Source organism: Agelaius phoeniceus, chromosome 23 (assembly GCF_051311805.1).
Source record: "Agelaius phoeniceus isolate bAgePho1 chromosome 23, bAgePho1.hap1, whole genome shotgun sequence".
Lineage (NCBI taxonomy): Eukaryota > Metazoa > Chordata > Aves > Passeriformes > Icteridae > Agelaius > Agelaius phoeniceus.
In genome coordinates this window covers 8,164,743-8,184,054 of record NC_135287.1, presented here as the reverse complement: position 1 = coordinate 8,184,054, position 19,312 = coordinate 8,164,743, and the positions used below count along the sequence as shown (strand labels likewise).

The 19,312-nt window shown below is 57.2% G+C and overlaps 4 protein-coding genes across 5 annotated transcripts; 1 reads left to right on the top strand and 3 right to left on the bottom strand.

Annotated features, from left to right (window-relative positions):
- Positions 1 to 277: 277 nt before the first annotated feature.
- On the bottom strand, positions 278 to 1,541 carry ATP5MG (ATP synthase membrane subunit g). Its single transcript, XM_054647289.2, has 3 exons — positions 1,381 to 1,541; positions 1,017 to 1,177; positions 278 to 450 (listed from the first exon to the last, which is right to left on the bottom strand). Exons 1-3 carry the CDS (start codon positions 1,442 to 1,444, stop codon positions 352 to 354), a joined length of 324 nt encoding a protein of 107 aa, XP_054503264.1. The 5' UTR covers positions 1,445 to 1,541; the 3' UTR covers positions 278 to 351.
- Positions 1,542 to 1,666: 125 nt separating this feature from the next.
- On the bottom strand, positions 1,667 to 11,559 carry UBE4A (ubiquitination factor E4A). 2 transcript variants are annotated; one of them, XM_054647286.2, is made up of 20 exons: positions 11,429 to 11,559; positions 11,125 to 11,289; positions 10,839 to 11,015; positions 10,566 to 10,678; positions 9,850 to 10,002; positions 9,602 to 9,761; positions 9,224 to 9,426; positions 8,821 to 9,012; positions 7,646 to 7,979; positions 7,254 to 7,380; positions 6,055 to 6,362; positions 5,377 to 5,509; positions 4,772 to 4,959; positions 4,585 to 4,685; positions 4,344 to 4,457; positions 3,485 to 3,659; positions 3,164 to 3,344; positions 2,817 to 2,964; positions 2,433 to 2,590; positions 1,667 to 2,288 (listed from the first exon to the last, which is right to left on the bottom strand). In XM_054647286.2, exons 2-20 carry the CDS (start codon positions 11,246 to 11,248, stop codon positions 2,147 to 2,149), a joined length of 3,231 nt encoding a protein of 1,076 aa, XP_054503261.1. In that variant the 5' UTR covers positions 11,249 to 11,289; positions 11,429 to 11,559; the 3' UTR covers positions 1,667 to 2,146. The 2 variants fall into 2 exon arrangements, with proteins under 2 accessions (XP_054503261.1, XP_054503260.1); XM_054647285.2 differs by lacking the exon at positions 11,429 to 11,559 and having other exon boundaries at positions 11,125 to 11,419.
- A 1,229-nt stretch (positions 11,560 to 12,788) lies between these two features.
- Positions 12,789 to 15,904, bottom strand: LOC129129446 (G protein-activated inward rectifier potassium channel 4-like). The gene is made up of 4 exons (XM_054647288.2): positions 15,775 to 15,904; positions 14,894 to 15,115; positions 13,599 to 14,784; positions 12,789 to 13,314 (listed from the first exon to the last, which is right to left on the bottom strand). The coding sequence occupies exons 2-4, from the start codon at positions 15,068 to 15,070 to the stop codon at positions 12,971 to 12,973; spliced, it is 1,707 nt and encodes a 568-aa protein (XP_054503263.1). The 5' UTR covers positions 15,071 to 15,115; positions 15,775 to 15,904; the 3' UTR covers positions 12,789 to 12,970.
- Positions 15,905 to 17,148: 1,244 nt separating this feature from the next.
- CLDN25 (claudin 25) lies at positions 17,149 to 18,397 on the top strand. The gene has a single exon (XM_054647557.2). It carries the CDS (start codon positions 17,281 to 17,283, stop codon positions 17,953 to 17,955), a length of 675 nt encoding a protein of 224 aa, XP_054503532.1. The 5' UTR covers positions 17,149 to 17,280; the 3' UTR covers positions 17,956 to 18,397.
- Positions 18,398 to 19,312: the final 915 nt, after the last annotated feature.

Sequence of the window (19,312 nt, the reverse complement as noted above, 5' to 3'; positions counted from 1 at the left end):
AGTAGCTGATGGGAACTGCATTCAGGAACAAATGGAGTATTTCCCCTTTGCAGCCTCTGTTTGATTTTGGGGCTCTCAGACCTCCCCTGGAGCCACAGTTGGGACACAGTGAATGTCCCAGAGCAAACAGAGCTCTGGTGACCAAAAGTGATGTCACTAAAGCACTCTGGCACCCTTGGGCCTGGCCCTTAGACCCCCCTTGAGGAGCCATCCCTGCCAGCATTGCCCCCAGGCCAGGCTGGCACCTATCAGAGTACCAGACAAGGATGACAACAGCTCGATCAGCTCCTAGTTTTATTGTTGCAGCCCCCATTACAGACCCAGCACTGCTGGCACTGCTGAGGTGAGTGCTCACACGTTGTACCCGATGATGCCGCGCTTGCCAATGATCTCCCCGATGTAAAACCACATCAGCACCTCCGTGGCCACCAGGCCATTCCTCAGTGCATCCTGAAAGGAAAAAGCCACTGCTCAGATCCCACAGTCCCACAACAGCTCCTCCCTCACTCCCACCGCCACATCCATGCCCTCCAGCAGTTCTCAAGGTGAAAACCCAGAAAGCGGAGCAGAGTGTTTGCTGTGTTCGGCCACCCCTCAACATGTCCCATGTCCCATCGCAGAAATGTTCTACAGCATTAAGCACACCGTCAGCTACTGATTTTGGCTTTTTACAGCCCTTTCAAGGATCATTTCTTAGCCCACACATGGGAAACACGCTAATTTCAAGGCCAACCGATGACACAGCTGATCCAGAAGGCTGGGCTCATTCAGCCACCTATGGATTCTCCCTTCCCTGGGAGCAGAGGGGAGCAATCACAGCCTGGTCCAGGCAGAAAGAATTAAAGCAAATAAAATAAAACACTTTAAACTCTGAGCCCCTGGATTCCATGAGCTTCATGTGCCGTTGAGAACAGTTCCCACTGCTTCCCCAGGCAGGACCAGAGCATGTCCTGGGTGGGTAGGAGGCTCCCGCTGGAGCTGTGTCCCGGCAGTGTCGCATCCCTCCCCGCCGGTACCTTGACAGTGAGCTGCGCCAGGCGGCCGCTCTGGAAGGCCCTGACCAGGCCCTTCATGCTGTCGATGGCCCGCGGAATCTCGGCGGGGGTCGGCGGGGCCAGCTCCACCTTGGCGTAGTACCAGAACGTGGCCAAGCGCGGCTTCGAGTACGTGACGGCGGCTGCGGGAAGGGGAGCGAGTGGACGGTGTTTACCCAGCGGCGGGAGCCCGCGGGGCCTGCCCGGGCCCGGCCCCGGCCCCGCTGCCCTCAGCCCCGCGCCCCATCCCCTCCCCTGCGCTCCCCCCGGCCCGCCGTCGCTCCCCTCACCTCAGCCCGCCCCACGGCAGCCCCGCTCCCTCCCCGTGCCCCGCGCCGCCCCTCACCGCCGATCAGCTCCGGCCCGCGCTGCACCAGCCGCTGCACCAGCCCCTGCGCGGCCTTGGCCATCGCTGCTGCGCGCTCAATGTCACCGCCGCTCAGCGCACCGGCGATCGCCACGGGCAGCCCGCCGCGAGGACCCCGGGTCACGTGCGCGGGGCGGGGCGGGGCGGGGCGCGGCCGCGCCGGATCCGCGGGTTCGAGACCCGCGCCGGTATTCGCAAATACCCGCGCCGAGCCCAAACAGGCTTTTTAGAGCTCCCGGCACCGCCAGACCTCCAGCACCAGCTGTAAGATGATCTCTGTGTTTAATTTCCAACGCCTGCCATTCCCAACACTCACTGGGGAAGTAAACCCTGCTACACCCCTGGCACATAAAAGTCAGAAAAACGCCCCCTCCATTTCACCAAGTGAAAGATGGTTACAGTTTAAACACAGAACAGAGGGAGGCTTTTGGTGTTGCTGGAAAAGAACGTGGCCAACACAAAGAGCAAGTAATAGAGAGCCAGGGCACCACATCATGAGGAGGCTGTGTTCTTCTCCCGTGGCTGAGGCTCGAAGCTGTAGTGCAGTGGGAAGTCGTAGTATTAAAGAGAGAGTCTTGAAAGGAAAAGAGAGAACGAGGGCTGGCAGGGAAGGTCTGAGGAGAGACTCCAAAGGTGGTGGCAATGCACTAAATGTGGTCATCATTAGGGTGGTAGCTCCAGCCGTTACCCCTGCATGGCTGTGATCTTGCCCATGACAGGAGGCTTAGAGATGAGAGCCTGTCTTTTAGTTCAGAGTGTCCTCCAGCTCCTCCTCCTTCTGTTTTTTCCTCTCTGCAAGCCATCTCTGTATCTTCTCTTTTAGCTCTGTGTTTGGTCTGATCTGGTCCATAGTTAGGGGACTCCGATTGAAAGGATCTGTCTGATCACTGAAACAGAAAACATCAAGGAGATTACCTGGACATTCCTGGTGCTAGAGATTAAAAAAAAAAAAAGAGAGAGCCCAAGAAGAGTCACTGGATATGTGAAACAGATTCCCAAAAGTATCAAGGTGAGAGGGCTGTGCTGCACACCTGAGGAGGTGTCGGGCTATGGTCGATCGGTCCACAGTGACACGGGAGGAGGGCAGGATCACGGGGTCTGACATCAGAGTGCTCATGATTGGATCCAGGAATTCATCACAGGCATCTGCGTATGTCTCCTCTTCCTGCTGCTGCCGGTCTGCAAGAGACTAGGGAGCACACGTGGCTCTGAGGGATTCAGCCTCCCCATTCTTTAAAAACCAGGGAGCATTCACAGGTCTGTGCAGGCAGGGAACCCTCCCAGCTGGACCTTGCCCAAAGCTCCACTCCCAGAAATCCAGCTCCACTGCAAAGATGCAGCAATACATGGAGCGAAAAGGACACAGGGAACCAGCTCTATCTCTTTTTGTATGTTGAATTCCCTCCAGTGCTCACCTTGATCCTCTCAGCCAGGTTACTAAAAGACACTATCATGTTGCCAGGCTTGTTAATCTTCTTCAGAACCCGCACGGTCTGGGCAAAGAGCGTCGGTGAGTAGGAGCGGCCGTCCTTGGGGACTGTGGCACAGAAGTTTTCTTCATCCCTGCACCAGGTTACGTGAGAGAAAGGTTTAAGGATCCCCATTTATCAGGGCTGCAAAACAGTCCCCACAGCAGCCACATTCCCATAGCAAAGAACCCAAAGCTAAAGAAAAGCTCGAGTGTAACTAAGCATTTCTCCCCCAGCATCACCAAGACGGCTCCTGCATGGCTCCCAACAAGCTCACTCCCCTCGTCACCTACCCAAGGTTTAGGTAGATGGTGCAGATGTCAGACACGAGCTGCTGTGGCTTGAAGTCGAACTCACTGAAATCTTTCACCTTCAAAGCTCCCATTTTAGGCCCAACCAGATGTTGCAGGAAGTAGTTGAGCATGGAGATGATGCGCTCGGCAAGGAAAGGATGCACAAACAGGGACTTGATTTCTGGAAAGCAAAACAACAGCTTGCAGATTCACAGCAATTCCATCCTCATCTGACCACACTGAAACCAAGTTCCTGCCTGCTCACACCCTGGCAGGGCTCTTCTCTAGGTCCTGGCAGGCAGGAGGGACCATTTTCCCTACCTGAAGTCAGGAAAGCCAGAGTGCCAATGGTTTCATTGGACATGATGTTGTGGAAACGCGCCAGCTGACCAAACATCTGCAGGCTGGACTCCTTCTCGCGGCGAGCCTCGGGGGACAGGCTGTCCCACTCGCCTCGGTCCTTCTCAATCTGCTGAACTTTGATCTTGCTGAGGTACTGCAGGACAGAACACATGGAGTGTTTGGGTGGGTGGCGACAGCAAGGAGGTCCAGAAACACTCAAAACCAGTCAGGCAACATCCATATCACCCATCTTATCTGCTGGCCTTCCTGCAATCAGCTCTCTAGCAGGTAATAGCTCCCCAAAATAGCCCTTTCTAGCAGCAACAGCAGCTCTGAAAGGAGTGGAGAGACATTTAACACACACCAGGGACACGAGAGCACCTGAAATTCCCTTGCAATCCCAAAGGAAAACTGCCTGGAGACAAAAGGTCTTTATTAAGATAAAACACTTGCAGAAAGACCAAGGAGATTTGAGAATCAAAACCCACAGTGATTGTTTAAAGCCTGAGTGTATCCAGATTACGAACAGGCAGATTTCCCAGCATGCTTCCTGTTGGATCTGAAAAAGCTCTTTTGCTCCTCTTGGTTCTGAGCTGCTTCCTGAACGCAACGGAAGGAAGGGTAACCCACAGACAGGGCCCTAAACCCTTCCTCCAGCCTTCACCCCTTCTTCCTGGGCACTGGCCACTCCATCTTGGGATTGTTTCCTGCATACTACTTACTGCAGAGACTCACCAGGCAGAGCCAGGCAAGCTGGCCCTGTTCTGGAGGTCAGTATTGCACCAAGGAAGTGAGAACTTGTTTACCTGATGGTCATGGAATATGAACCCAGCCCTACCTGTATGGCTTCATCCAACAGGAAAATGGCATCGTTCATGAGCAGGTTAAGGAAGCGCAAGAAGAGAGGGGGATTCATTGCCTCCAGGTTCTCTGAGGCATAATCAGCCAGAGCCTGCAAAGAAAGCAAATAGCATATTCTGCAGCCCAGCCCCGATGGCAGGACGTGGAGCCCCCCCATGTGACCCCCACGTGAGCTGCACACCCACATGGCACACTCAGGCATGCATCTCTCGCCTCACCTTTATGCTGTCCCGGTAGGAATCAGTGTCCCACATGTACCTCAGGATGGGATACATGGGACGGCGGTAGTTGAACTTCTGTTCAAACTGGTGTGGGTCACCTGGGCACAAGCCAAAGAACCTTTCAAGTGGACAGTCCCCCACAGGTGCTACACAGGGAACACAACTCTTCCCATTCTGTGCTTACCCGTGAACTCGATATCCACGAAGACTTTGATGAGTGCCTCGGCCAGGTGGGCGGCATGTTGGTAGGAGCAGAACACTCGCTTGCGATGGAACATGCTCGAGACGAGCGGGCTCTGAGCCTGATCCAAGTGAGGCATCACAGCTTCCAACACTTCAGCCAGCTTGGCTCGTAGGTGAGGATTTTTCATCCTGCAAGACAAAACAAAGCAAATCCAGCATGGCATGTCCATGGTGCAGAATGGAGCTGCTCAGGAATCACTCCAGGATCTGTGTTCATACATGCTTGAGTGCCAGATTGCTGCAAACCATCACCAGCCCTGGGTCAGCAGTGACTTGCATAGACACCATGCCACAGAGGAATCTCAGGCAAAGGGAGAGTGTGGGAACACATATATTTAAGCACGAAATCCTATTTGAACCTTTCATGAAGCCTGTGGCCTCAGGCAGGCCTGTATTCCCTTTGTGCCACTTGCAGGCATATTTCAGCTGTTTCAAAAAGATCAACCTGCTTGCAGCTGCACAGACCAAGCCTCAAGACAGCTCTGGAATTTCTACTTGCTTGGTGACCCCGGGAGTTCTGCAACAAGGACCCAGCACTGCACCTACCTCTCCACATCACCCATGAAAACAGTAACAAAGTGAAGGATGTGCTCCAGGGAATCGGCAGAAGTCTCCAAGATGTCATCAGCAAAACGCCGCAGGAAAATGAAGAAGTCGCCCAAATTATCGGCAAAGAACTCTGCAAACAGAGATTGTAGCTGAGCTCCTCCTCAGGCAGCTCACCTTGCCCTTTTCCAGCCTCCCATCCACTCTCCCCTCACCACCCTGATGCTGATTAAGTATTGCTAATTAAAAAGCTGTATTAGAATCTGCCCAGTCTGATGGCATGAGTAACACCTGGGACTCACTTCCCCTCTTCCCTCCCACAAGTCAGGTCACTTCTGGGGTGAATCCAGCATCTGCTGATGACACACTTCTACACAGCCCCCAGGGGAAGAATCCTGAAGCAGGCCCCAGAAAAAAGAGTTTACATATAGAGAAAACACTAAATCAATGTAGAACTTGCCACTTGCAAATGAGTAGGACTTCTAAAAGGTCAGCAGCTTCACCACCCTAAATATGGCCCCTCAAACAGCCCCAAGAGAGATCCTCTTCAGAGAGAATATTCTGCACAATGTCGGTGGTGGCACCATGTCCTGCCCTGGACAGGGAAGCACTTGCTCAGGCAGCTCTTGCAGTGCTCATGTATGCAGGTGCTGGCACAGAGCAGCACCGTGGCCTCACCTGGCACGTAGGCCAGCGCGCTGTGCTCCACCTGCGGCAGCGGGAAGGTCAGCTCCAGCGGCTCACTGCCCTGGTTCCCCACTGCCAGCTGCACCAGCAGCACTGCCATGGACACCTGCAGGTTCAGGCAGTTCTGCAGCATCTGTGGTTCTGTCATGGCTGTCTTGGTGGACAGATAGATGGTCATCAGGCGCTCAAACTGCTCCCTGAGGCTGTCAGCAGCGGGGCTGGAGCTCTGCTGAGCTTCTCGCCATGCCACTTGCAGGCGGTGAAGGCTTTGGTTTATCTTTACCATCTGGTCGTGCAACCTGCCCGGAAAAGGAGGCAAGGAGGGGCTCAGGAGACAGACAGACAGACATCCTGCCTCACCCATGCAGAAGCTGGTGGGAGACTGTTCTGTGCTGGTGGATTCAGATAATTTTCCGTGGGTACCCTGTCTGGGACTCTGGCAATGGGAAGCCTTGGGGAAAGGCTTGGCAGGACATGGGAGGGTACAAGACCCTCTGAGGGACCATGGCACCTGCAGAGTGGCCTGGGGACATGGCAGAGCTCCCTTGGGTCACTGAGGTCAGGGATCCAACACGGCCCAGAGATGCTTGCAAGGTGACACTTCAGTTTCCCAGCAACAAGCCACTTGCATAATAACTTTTTTGTCAATGTCTATATTTAGAGAATAAACCAGAAGGGGACTCTGCTTGGATCAGCCATGACCTCACAGTATCTAGGCAACAATTTGCAGAGGGAAGTCGTGCAAAACAGAGTGTTTTAGTGTCCAGAAAATCCTCTCCTGGAAGCTGACAGCTACCTCACATTGCTGTTTCACATACACTCCCAGTGGGCAGGTGCTCTGCCACCTGGATGAGGCTCCTGCCCCAAGGAGAGGGGGAATGGAGCAACCTACAAATATCCAGCACTTGGCTGTGGGTGTCTATAAATAACATGGAGCCTGCAAGACTCCTTTATTAGGATAAAACACTTGCAGAAAGCCAAGGGGATTTGAGAATCAAAATCCACAATGATTGCTTAAAGCCTGAGTATATCCTGATTAGCAAAAACGTGAGCAAAATTTCTTCCTGCAGTCAGTCAGGCTGAAGTTCAAGCAGCAGCTCAGCTGGCCACCCTGTGTTCAGAATATTTACTGAAATGTGCATAGCGGTACATGGGTGGAAAACAGCCCCACGGGAAATGAAAGCAAGTACCTGTGAAACCCCAAGTGCAGGGTATACTGTGTGAGCACCAGGTTTTCTGTCACCAGGTTGTAGCTGTTCGCAAACTGTGGCTCTTGCTCGCTCAGAGCAGGGATCAAACATGTTTCTTTTTCCAATCCTGTAAGGAAAAGCATCTCTGCATCAGGTCCTACGCAACAGTGCTGGTGAGGAGGGGGCTTGAGAGGGTCCCTCCTGAGGACACAAGAGGGCTCCTGGTGATACTGGCAGTGTTTTATTTGTACTCAGCTCTCTTCTTGTTCCTCCCTAGTCACACTTCTAATTCTCCCTAACCCTAATGGTTTATTGAGAGGGCACTAGTGGGTAAAGTGGAGACTGAGGAGATCCCCTTTCCCATTGCCTTAGTCCCCAAAGCTTAGGTGTACCTTTCATGTGTACGTTCTTGCTCCTCCTCTCCTCTTCGTTCAGCTCCTTCAGGGCACAGTAGGTAGGGTTGAAGGTTAGCAGCTTTGGAGATCTGGGTTTGCAGAAGGGCTGGCACAGCTTCAGGAGGGCAGCCCCCAGGTTGAGGAAGAAGGCATCTGAGGCGTACATCTGGAAGAAAATCTCTGGCATCTGGTTAGCCCAAATCTTGGTGCGGCCTGCATTCGCATGGAGGCAGTTTCCCAGCCAGGAGAGGATCCTGTGCTTCGTCTCTGGTGACAACTGCAACAGGTTCTTCAGCATCTGGTAGATCTTCTCATGGAACTGGGCCATGAACTGTTAGAGGAAACAGAACACAGCTGAATGAGTCCTTGGGAGTTGTTCTTTTGCCTCTCTGATATCACTGCTATCAGACCCTTTCCTGCTCTTCAGGATACCCCATGAATCACCCATCACACACAGGTGTTACAAGCAGGTCAGATCCTGGGGCTGGCACAAAACAACAATTAGGGATGTCCTCAAAAGCACAGATGAGACAATTTGTTCTCATACGGAGTAAATCCAAAATTATTTGCCTATTTTTGACAGCCTGAAAGAACCCTTAAGCGGGAAAGCCCCTCTCAGGGATGACCTCCGCACCCCAGTTCACTCCTGTACTTATATCCTGCATCCTCATGTTTCACTCCTGACCTACTGGAACATTCCTAGGAAGGAATTCCTAGGTATTCCTAGGTATTCCTCTAAGGAAGAAATTTACTTGCATAATGAGAGAGAATGTTGCCTGTCACTTTCTCAACTGGTGAATCAATTAGTGTTTTAATTACAGGACAGGCACTGAAAACTACTCCCTGGTGATTGCAACACCTGAGGTAGATGATCTCCAGGTAGCACCTCAAGTTACTGAGGTCTGCTCCACCAGTCCACCCACCCTTTTTCCAAAAGCTCAGGCAACTTTGATAAGGCAGAAAGACTTGGGTTATAATGACCCAAGACAGCCGGCAAAACTGTTTCCATGCTCCAGCAGGAGAATTCAAAGCAGTTTTGGGACATGCCTAGTTGCAAGGCAGGCTATTCCTGAACCAGCAGTGGAACTCAAGCCCTGATACCATGTTTTGAATCCCCAAGCAATGAGAGGCCACTAACACCACAGGAAGCAGAACTGCCCCACTTCTCCCACCTGATGGATGTTGGATTCCTGCACTTTAATCTCCTGTGGGCTGGATCGGGATGGATTCAGAAAGTAGCCATGGTTCTCCACCACGCCAGGGGTCTTCAACAAGCAGGAGATATTTAGAATGGCACCAAGCAAAGTCTTCTGGTACATCTGTCCATTGCTGGGATCCTTGGGCTGGATGTAGCCTGCAAAAACCTGGGGAACACATCAGGACATGCTGACAGTTGTCCAAAATCCTAGCAAAAAACCCTAGCAAACTGATGGGTTTGTGACAGGCTATGAGAAGGGAGAGGAGGGGTATGACTACATTGGGTGTTGTTACACCACACTGCTGGTTTGACCTCTGCAGATCAGGTCTTGTTCATGTGCCCCTGCAAAAAGCTCCTACCTAAGCCAGAGTACCCACCTTGGCTATGTCCTTCTGTTTTGTGAAGTACAGGAGCACATCGAGGTATGTGTACAGCAGGATCTGGCAGAGGTCCAAGTCCTTGATTCTCCCCAGCAGAATGTCAAACACGGGAACCATGACCTCCCCAAATGTGCGCACCTCCTCATCCATCGTTAAGGCTTCTATGACCTCCTCAAGGAACTCAGTCATGTCTTCAAACTCTGGCAGGAGATACAAGGCTCTTACTCACAGTGCTCCAACAGCCAAACCGACCCAAACACAACCCCCCAGCAAGGGGAGCCAAAGCTTCACCCAACCCCTGGATGCTGCAGGGCAGCCTTGCAGCACTGAGGCAGTGGCACAGTGAGCACTGTGGCACAGCCCAGCTGCACTTACGTGCCCCCCTCAGTGTCTCCAGCAGCAGGTCCACCAGCTGCTCGTACACGTTCTGGTTGACGTAGATCTCGGGGGTGAGGAGCACGGTGCGGGTGTTGGACACCGTCAGGTTGCGGCAGCGCACGGCGAAGGGCAGCAGGTTCTCGGGGACCTTGGTGATCTGACAAGGAGAACAAGGCAGCTCCAGCTGGGGCACCGCAGCTCCAGCTGGGGCACTGCAGAGCAGGGGACAGAGCTGCCTGGCCCACCTCCTCGCGGGCCCTGCGGAAGCAGGCGTAGAGGTAGCGCAGGATCTGCCTCTCCCCGGCGTCGCGGTCGGCTGACAGGTTCTGGCTGCTGGCACAGGTCATGTGGATCAGGTGGCTCCCGGGCTCCGGCAGCAGCAGGCGGGTGAACAGGGCCTGGGCACCAGCAAGGACAGGGCACAGTGACACAGCCCAGCACAAAGCTGATCCCTCCAGAGCAGGAAGCTCCACACCACACAGCCTAATTGGCTCCTGCTGGGAAGAGCTCTCCCTGTCCCTCATTAAGTAAATGCAGTGAGAACCCTCAGCTGCTTCTGGCCTGAGCAAACCCTCCAGTCCCTCAGGGAACAACAGTACCCCCACCAGAAACCATTTCCACTGAAATCCTCAGCAGGAACAACTGATACAACTTCAAATGAAGATGAGAGTGTGCGTGGACACTGTTGACTGAATTCTCTGGTTTTCTTTCCCTTTCCCACCCACACAAACCTACAGGGCAGCAAACTCCTGCAGCTTCCAGGAGGAAGGGCTGGATTCCCCAAATTCTACACTTTTCTCAGTCTCATATCCCAAAAATCTCATAGACTTTTCCAGCCAAACAATAAGTGGCAGCTTTGTGCCAGGTTTTGGAAAAGGATTTGGGATATCATATGTACTTTCTAAGGAAACAAACTCAATCCAGAGGCCAAAGCCTGCAGATGGCCCCAGGCAGTCCCTACCTGCTCCACATTGTCCATGTCCAGCCAGTCCTGGTCATCCAGGTCTGCGGCCATCTCCTCCAGGTACACACAGCGTGCCGGGATCCCATTCCCACTCTTCATGCTGGGGTCACCTGGGAAGGGCAGAGGGACCTGTTCTGTTCCACCTGCAGGCAGGACTGTCCCCAGCATAGCCCCAGCACCCGGCACTGTCCCCTCCCAGCTGTCCCCTCCCCTGTCAGAGCTGCCCCAGCCTGTACCACACCCCACCAAACCGGGGCTTCCTGGGCTCACTGTTGTCCAGGGTGATGAGGAAGATCCTCTGGATCATGTGGTTGATGTTGAGCTGCTCGCAGAGCTCTCGCTGCGAGCGGAACGAGCGGCTGATCTCGGCCACCGAATAGTCGCAGTCGTCCAGGCTCTCGGAGACACTGTTGTCGGAGTCATCCTGGCTGATGGACGTCTCCTCGCCTGCACGACAGAGCCCTAAGCGTCTCGGGGGACAGCCCTTGTCGAGCGGACCGCCTCGCCCCCTCCCCAGGGCCAGCCCCTGCCCCAGCGCCAGCCTCGACCTCCGCACCTGTCAGCTGCCGCAGCTGCTGCTGCTTCTGGATGGCAGCGAAGTGCTTGGCGGCAGCGACGGAGCCGAAGAGGGCGGCGAAGGGGTTGCTGGAGATGCTGTTGTTGTTCTCCTGGTCGGTCATCTCCCCTCAGGGCCGCGCCATACGGGTGAGCCGGGGCAAGGCTGCGGGGAGGGCCGCCGTCAGGGCCCGAGCCCGCTCCCCCCCGGGCACGGCGGGCTCGTCCCGCTCGGTGCGGGGGCTCCGGTTCCAGCCCACTCCCGTTCCGGTGCCAACCCGGCCCCGCTCCCACTCCGCTCCCACCTGGGCCGCCGCCGGAGAGGTCTGCGCGTCACCGCGTCGCACAACGATTTACGTCACCGCGACGCGCCGGAAGTGAAGTACGGGAGGGGCGGGATTTAGGGAGCTCGGGCGGGAGCGGCGGCAGCGACTCCTGGCGGCCGGGACGTGGAACGACACCTGAGGCCCGCGGGGACGGGAACGGGAATGGGAATGGGAATAGTGGGAATGGGGAAGGGAATAATGGGAATAAAGGTAATAAGAATGGGAACGGGAATAATGGGAATGGGGATGGTGATGGGAATGATGGGAATGGGGATGGGGATGGGACAGGAATGGAAACAGGAATGGGAATAGTGGGAATGGGAATGGGACAGGAATGGGAATAATGGGAATGGAAGTGGAACGGGACAGGGAATGGGACAGGGACAGGGACATGAATCCGGCCCAGCTCGGTGGGACCCAAGCATGTCCCATGCTGTGAAACATGATCGTGTGTGTGATAACCCAGTTTGTGTTTGTTATTCGCACAGTGGCCTGTATGTGAATATTAATGATATGTAAATCAACTGCTTAATAGGCAAATCACAATTTTATGTTGGATCAATGTGCATATTGACCCTTATTAACTTTGCACCTACAAACACTTGTTTGCGGCCTTTTTTTTTTTTAACTTTTTCTTGTGCAGGGAGTTTTGTGTTTGTAGGGGGTTTGGGGCTGCAGGGGGTGCGGGGTAGGGACAGTGATGTACATGTTTATATTACATCCCCATGCATCCCTCCTGTGCTGGGCTGACCTTGACCCCTGGACCTCCCCAGCTGCTCCATCCCTCCCCTCACACCCTTCTGGGCAGGACAGATTTGAGGTGAGGTCAGAAAATACCCTGCCCAAGACTCTGTGGGGAGATACAAAGGTAGGTTGATAGACGAGAGGCAAAGGTGGACAAAAGGGGTTAAATCCAAGGGGTTATTCTGCAACCCCCTGAGGCAAAGCTGACTGGGGACTACAGGGAGGCTCCTCAGCCCAGCCAGATCCTGCATACACAGATTTTATTGATTTTTTTTCAGTCCAGGTCCCTGGCTCAGGCTCAGGCACTGCCCTGCCAGGTGCTGCAGGTGACTCCAGTGGTGTTATTCCTGTGACAATATTAATTTAATTCTACTACACCGTGTCCAGCCTCTAGCAGCACCAGCCTGCTGCAATGTTTCCCTGCTGGGGGAGTCCTGGGGCAGGGACTGGGGGCACTTTGGGGTGCTGGGGGGCTGTGTCAGGGTCCACGAGGTGGTGCAGGACTGAGCCCATGGCACTGGGGGGCTCTGGGCTCTGCCTCTTCTTTGCCCAGACCCCGAGGGCCCCCCCAGAACAAACGTGGCTGACAGTTGGGTGATTTTGTGATGAACAGCCTTTACTCACCCGCTGCCTCGTATTCCTTGTTACAAAAGAACAACTTAACAAAAAGAATTAAAGACTGCCCTGTGGCTGCAGCTGGGGGAGCGGGGGGCGTTCAGCCCACAGAGCAGGGTGGGCTATGGCACTGTTGGCGTGGGGCACCGGGCCCGGGGGGGCTCAGGCGGGGCAGTCCCGCTGTGCTGGCTCGTCCCGGCCGCCCTGGGCCGCGCTCCCGGGGATGCTCAGCCCCAGCAGCGCGTCCTCGCCGGGCCCTGGCAGCGCGCACGGCTGCACCAGCTGGTCCCAGTACAGGCTGAGCGTGGAGTGCTCCTGCTGCTCCAGCTCCCGCAGCTCCTGCAGCTCCTTGGCGCTGGCTGCTGGCGTCTGCACCTCAAAGGTCATCTCAAAGCGGCTGTAGTCCACCTGAAAGGCGCCTTTCTCCAGGGACATGCAGGGCTCGAAGCGGTATCCCCAGAGGATCTCGTCCTCCGTGTAGGAGGTGCGGGCTTGGCACGTCATTCCTGCAGCAAGAACATGACTGTGCTGTGCCGGGTGCCACAATGAGCCCCCTGAGCCTGCAGGGTGAGGGGCTTCCAGCCCTGCATCACCCACGGCGAGGGGCTTCCAGCCCTGCATCACCCACGGCGAGGGGCTTCCAGCCCTGCGTCACCCACGGCCCACTGGAGACACACAGGACCCCGAGCCTCTCTTGCTCAGATGTCACTCCTGGGCCCGGGTTTGCCCGGCATCTCCAGGAGCCCAGGGGAGCCCCCCCTCTCCACCCTGACTCCTCTAGACCACTTGCCTGTGGCTTCCACGATGCCCTCGAGGATGATGATGATTTCAAACTGCTCCCGGCGCAGTGACTCGGCTGACATGTCCCAGAAAGGGCTGTGGCGGTTGATGACGTGGCAGATGATCTGGGGCTCCACCAGGAACAGACGGTCCTCGCCCGTGTCATAGCCCAGGTTCAGCTCCGACTGCTCCAGGGGGATGAACTCCCCCTCGGCCGTCTGGCGGGACTTGATCAGCTTTGCCCGGATCTTGGCATCCACCATGTGGCTTTCCCGCAGGTCCCCCACACGAAACATCAGGCAGAGCTTCTCGTCCCGGAGGGAGATGACGCAGTTCTTGCTGAAGATGAGGGTCTGGGCGCGCTTCTTGGGCCGGGAGATCTTGACGAACATGCAGCCGACCATCATGGCATCGATCATGGAGCCCACGATGGACTGGGCGATCAGCAGGATGACGCCCTCGGCGCAGTTGGCCGTCACCATCCGCGTGCCGTAGCCGATGGTCCGCTGGCTCTCCACCGAGAGCAGCAGGGCGGAGACGAAGCCGTCCACGTTCTCGATGCATGCCTGCCACTCGGGATCGCCCTGGTGCCACACGTCGCCACGCACCCAGGCGTCCAGGAAGTAGATGAAGCCAAAGACCACCCAGGTGACGACGTAGCACATCATGAAGACAAAGAGGAACCAGCGGTACTTGAGGTCTACGATGGTGGTGAAGATGTCCGAGAGGAACCTCTTCTTGTCCTGGATGTTGCCCAGATTCACCTGGCACTTGCCCACTTTTGTCACGTAGCGCTGCCGCTGCCGCCGGCCGGCCTGGGCCATGGGGCTGTCCTCCTCCAGCAGCTTGCAGCGCCGGCCCTGCAGCCCCTCCGGGGTGGGAGCGGTGGAGCTGCGGGCGGAGGTCTTGCCGCGGGACGAGTTGGGGATGTTGGCCACGCTCAGGGCATGCAGCGGGTAGAAGCGGGCAGCCGCCTCTTGCGGGGCGGGCGGCGGGCACCAGGAGGGGCGGCCGCGGTGCTGCTGGGTGCTCAGGCTCCCGCGGCTCGGCGGCAGGGACGGCTCACCGGGGACAAAGCCGCCGTGACGGGGTGCGGATGGGTAGTTTGGCATGGCGGCGCCTCTCTTGGCAGCGGCGGCGGCCGCTACCTGCCCGCCGTCCTCCACCGGAGCCCCGGGGGCGGCCGGCAGATCGGGCTGCGGGGGGGAAAGGAGCCCGTCGGTGAGAAATCGCCTCGGACAGGAACCGCGAGCACCCGGCGGCACCGCGTGCCGAGGATGCCCCGGAGCCTGGGGCGAGCCATACCTTCTGCGGGAAGGTGCCGTAGCGGCTGGTGTCGGCGGGCGGCCGGGGCAGGTAGGCCAGCATGTGCTTGGCCGTGGGGGTCTGCGCCGGGGGGATGGAGTTGCTGCGGCCGCGGGGCTCCTCGGGGGGCGGCCAGCCGCCGGCGCCGCCGCTGTTGCGGGCGTAGGGCAGCACCATGGCCGCGCCGGGGCGGCGGCTCAGCCCCGGGCTGGGCGCGAGGTCCTGCCGGGGGGAGACAAGCGGGAGTTACTTCGGACAGGAAAGCGGCTTGGGGCTCCGGCCCCGCTCCGCATCCCCAGGGGCCAGGGTCTGGGGGAGCGCCCTTGCCCAGCAACGCTTGTCCCAGCTCCGGAGCGGTGCCGGGGTGCCTGCGGGCTGGCTCCAGATGGCTAAGCCCATTAAGGGCCATAATTGCATTGCAAGGCCGGGGAAGGAGGCACTCGTCTCCGGTAGGAAGCAGCCCCGGCAGCCGGCAAGCTCCGGGTGAGCGCCTACGGCACTATCCCACGGTTGTTCCAGGCCGTGGCGGTAGCTGTGGGTTCTCTGAGAAGCTCCGAGCAGAAATGGATGGCCCCTAGGTGCGGAGGAAGGACAGCCTATGAGAGAGAGGCAGATCCCACAGCCGGGCTCCTCGGGACAGGCTGAGCCCAGCCGGTGCCCATGGGGAGACGCGATGGGAGCTCATGGCCCTGGAAACGCAACCCGGAGCGCAGCGACCTGCGGGGGTAGGGGTGGGGATGGGGTGGGAGTGTTGGCGCTCTGCCTCCCTCGAGCATCCCCTGCCACTGCAGAGCAGCGGCACCAGCGGTCCTCAGCACGGCGATGGAGATGTCAGTGTCCGGACCAACCTGCCGGCTCCCCGGACCCCAGGCGACACCCACCTCATGTCCAGGCAGAGCGGCTGCCGGCCCGGCAGGCGTCGTTCTCGGCTTGTGGCTCCCGCTGCGCCCCGGCCACTGCCGGGCATCTTCCCACCGGCTGTGGACGGGAATCCTCGGCCCGGCTGTGCCACCGCGGCCAGTGGGAGGGAAAGAAGGACCGGGAGCTCGGCGGCGGCCGCCAATCCTGCTCCAGCGGCAGAAGGTCACCCGTTAATCTGTCTCAATGACAGGCACAATTACCTTGAGACGATTTAATCGGAAGGAGCAGGTGCCCCAATGCCTGGGGGAAGGAGCAGGAGGGGTTTCCCAGCGGATTTCCCTGCTCTTGCCGTCGGGATGATGCTCCCTGTCTGCTCTTGGGAACGGGATGGTCAGCAAGGGCTGGAAAACATCCCCTCTCTCCTGCCTGGTCTGTGCTTCTATGCTGAACGTGCTCCGTGCTCCCTCGCCCCTCCTTGCAGGAGCCCCCTGCAAAGATCCTCCCGACACTCACCAGCGCTGGACCCCGGGACCAGCAGGACTCAGTAATTTCCAGTCTGGCTCCCGATACAGATAAGAAAGACGGCGGATGAAGGAGAGATTAGTCGCTAATCTCCCAGGGAAGATGAATCTGCAAGCTGGACCCCGCGGAGGCAGTGCACGTGGGGGAGGATGGGGGCCGAGTGCCAGCACAAACTTGGGATTTTCCTGATGCTTCTTTTCATCCTTTTCATAGAATCCCAGAATCCCAGAACGGTTTGGGTTGGAGAGGGTCTTACAGATCAGTCCAGCTCCAGCCCCCTGCCACAGGAACACCTTCCATCGGACCAAGCTGATGTACATGGGTTTTCCCCAGCTTTGTGCTTGCATCAGTGTCTCCTATCAGGACAACACGAGTCTCATGTGCTGGTGAAGTGCTGGGTGCAGGACAGGGGGATCAATGCCCACCTGTGAGAAGGGCCCATCTGAAACCTGCTTCCTCCCTTGAACATCCCTATTCTCAACGCAGCCCTCAAGGCTCCTTTGCATATTTAATTAACGACCTAATGAGGATCAGGGCCACCGACTCCTGAGAAAAGCCCGATGCTTTTCTACCTCTCTGCTGCCTTGCATCTTGTGCTACGGTGCCAGCCGTGTCCCACCGAGGCTGGAACTGCTGCTGCCGAGAATCGCTGTCCCTGCCAAGGCTCTCGGTCCGGGGTGGCCAAGGCTCGGAGGATTTGCGTGCTTTGGCTTAACCCTCTTGGGCACGGCGAGGCAGCGGCGGGACCCAGCCCGGAGTTACCGCGGGGATGCACCCGGCTTTTCCTGCTGAGCCGGGCTCTCCTTTTAGCATGGAAAAACCAACAACAGCTGAAAAACGACCGTGGCCACACCCCGGCGTTGGAGGAACAGGCTTGAATTCGCCCTCCCCGGGCGGCAGACGCGGCCGGCGGCCGGGCGGACGCAGCTCCACAAGCGTTAATGCCCGCGGCCGCCGCTCAGGGCGGCTAATCCGGGCCCGCAGGTTCGCGGGGCGGCGACGGCATGGCCGGGGGCTGGGGGGCGAAGGCTCAGGGCGGGGGGATGCTGCTGGCTCTCCTCGGATGGATCAGCTCCTGCGTCACCACCTTCGTGCCGCTCTGGAAGAACCTCAACCTGGACCTGAACGAGCTGGAGGTCTGGAACATGGGGCTCTGGCAGGTCTGCATCACCCAGGAGGAGGGGGTGGTTGAATGCCAAGCCCACGGCTCCTTCCTGGCTCTGCCCCCCGAGCTGCGCATCTCTCGCCTCCTGATGTGCCTCTCCAACGGGCTGGGGCTGCTGGGCTGCCTCCTGGCTGCCCTGGGGCTGGAGGGCTGGAGAACCTGCGAGGACAAACCCGGGCGAAAGCGGCAGCTCCTGCTTGGCGGGGGAGCCACGCTGGGCCTGGCAGGGATCACCACCCTGGTGCCGGTCTCCTGGGTCGCCTACAACACCGTCCTCGACTTCTGGGACGAGACTGTGCCCGACATCGTGCCCAGGTGGGAGTTTGGGGAGGCCACCTTCCTGGGGTGGTTTGCTGGAGCCTTCCTGGCCGCTGGAGGACTGCTCCTCGCCTGCAGCGCCCGCGCCACGAGCACCGACACGCCGCTGGCCCCCGCCTGCCACCAGGGCCCTGCTGCCCCAGGGCTGCCCAGGGGGCACCACCTGCACCCCAAAAATGCAGACTTGGTCATCTAGGCCCTTAGGGTGCTGTGCCTGTGCACCTCGTGGCTCTTCCCCTGGCAGGGAGGGCTCCTGCTTGTTTCACAGGATGATTTGCTAATTGCTACGGCAGCTCTGCAGGTTTCTCTCCTTCCTCTGCGTGTCTGCTTCACTTTTTCTCTGTTAAGGAGCAGCAGATTTCCCTGCAGCACTCACCAAGCAAGCATGGGAAGGCAACAAGCAGCGGGCAGCACTTTGTACTGCTGGTGACACCGTGGTACCATCACTGATGGGTGACACTGTGTTAGCATCCCTGGCGAGGCCCCCATAGCCAAGTCTGTCGTGGCTAATGCTGTGCCCCAGTGCAGCAGCTCTTTCCTTGCATGTCTGTGTTGCTCTGAAATATTTGCAATAAATTGTCATGTCCGTCGGCAGTATGTCTGTGCTCTGAACATGCAGCTGTATCTTTGAGAGGTGGGATGCAGGGTGGGAGCTCCAAGGGGCAGCACTGCTGCTGCAGCTATGGTTTGGTCAGTCCAGAAAAGATTGGAGGAAAAGAGAGAAAAATAGAAAACAAGGGGGAAGGAGGAAAATGAGAGACAAGGCAGCACCAAGTTCTACTCCTGCTGCAAAGGTGGGATGGCAGTGACCACGTGCCCTGCAGGAGCCTCATCTTCTCATGGCTAAGATGATAAAGCCGATCAATGCCACAGACCTTTGTGTCCAAAGTTCCTTGACTGCATCTTTTACCTGTGCACAAGAGGCAAGAAAGGGTTTCTGCTGGTCTGAACTGTTCCTTCCACATTTTCCTGATTCAGCTGTAAAAATAAAGGCTGATTACACACCTCTGTGAGCAAGAGCATGGACCATCAGGCTGGATTAGCACCCGGAGTCCTGACAGGGGCCGGCCGCTGGTTGGACGTGGAGTTCACCGCTGGTTTAATCCCTGCAGCTCAAAGCCGTGGGCGCGTGACCCATCTCAAGGCAGGCCCAGCCCTGGGGAAAGCAAAGTCCACTCGCTCTAAGTCCCATTTTGAAACCTGCACTTTGCTCAGCTGGAGGAGAGGAAGGAGCAGATGGGCAAGGAAAGGGAACAGCGATGATCCCAGGCAGTTCTGATGCTGCAGGACTGGGGACAGAGCTGGTGCTGCTGAGAGTGAAGTGGAAGAGGCAGGTGCTCAGTCTTCTAAAAGAGAATCAAACAAGGTAGAACTGAGGGGCACTGCTCCTGGCCATCACCTTCCAAGGAGCTGCACCCCCTGCCAGCTGACCAACCCAGGGAGCACAGAGGCTGTTTTGGCTCTAACGCCCTTGGGAAATGGGAGAACAGGACAGTGAGCAAAGGTTTTCAGCCTGGGAACACTCCTCCAGTCCAGCTCAGTCCAAATACCAT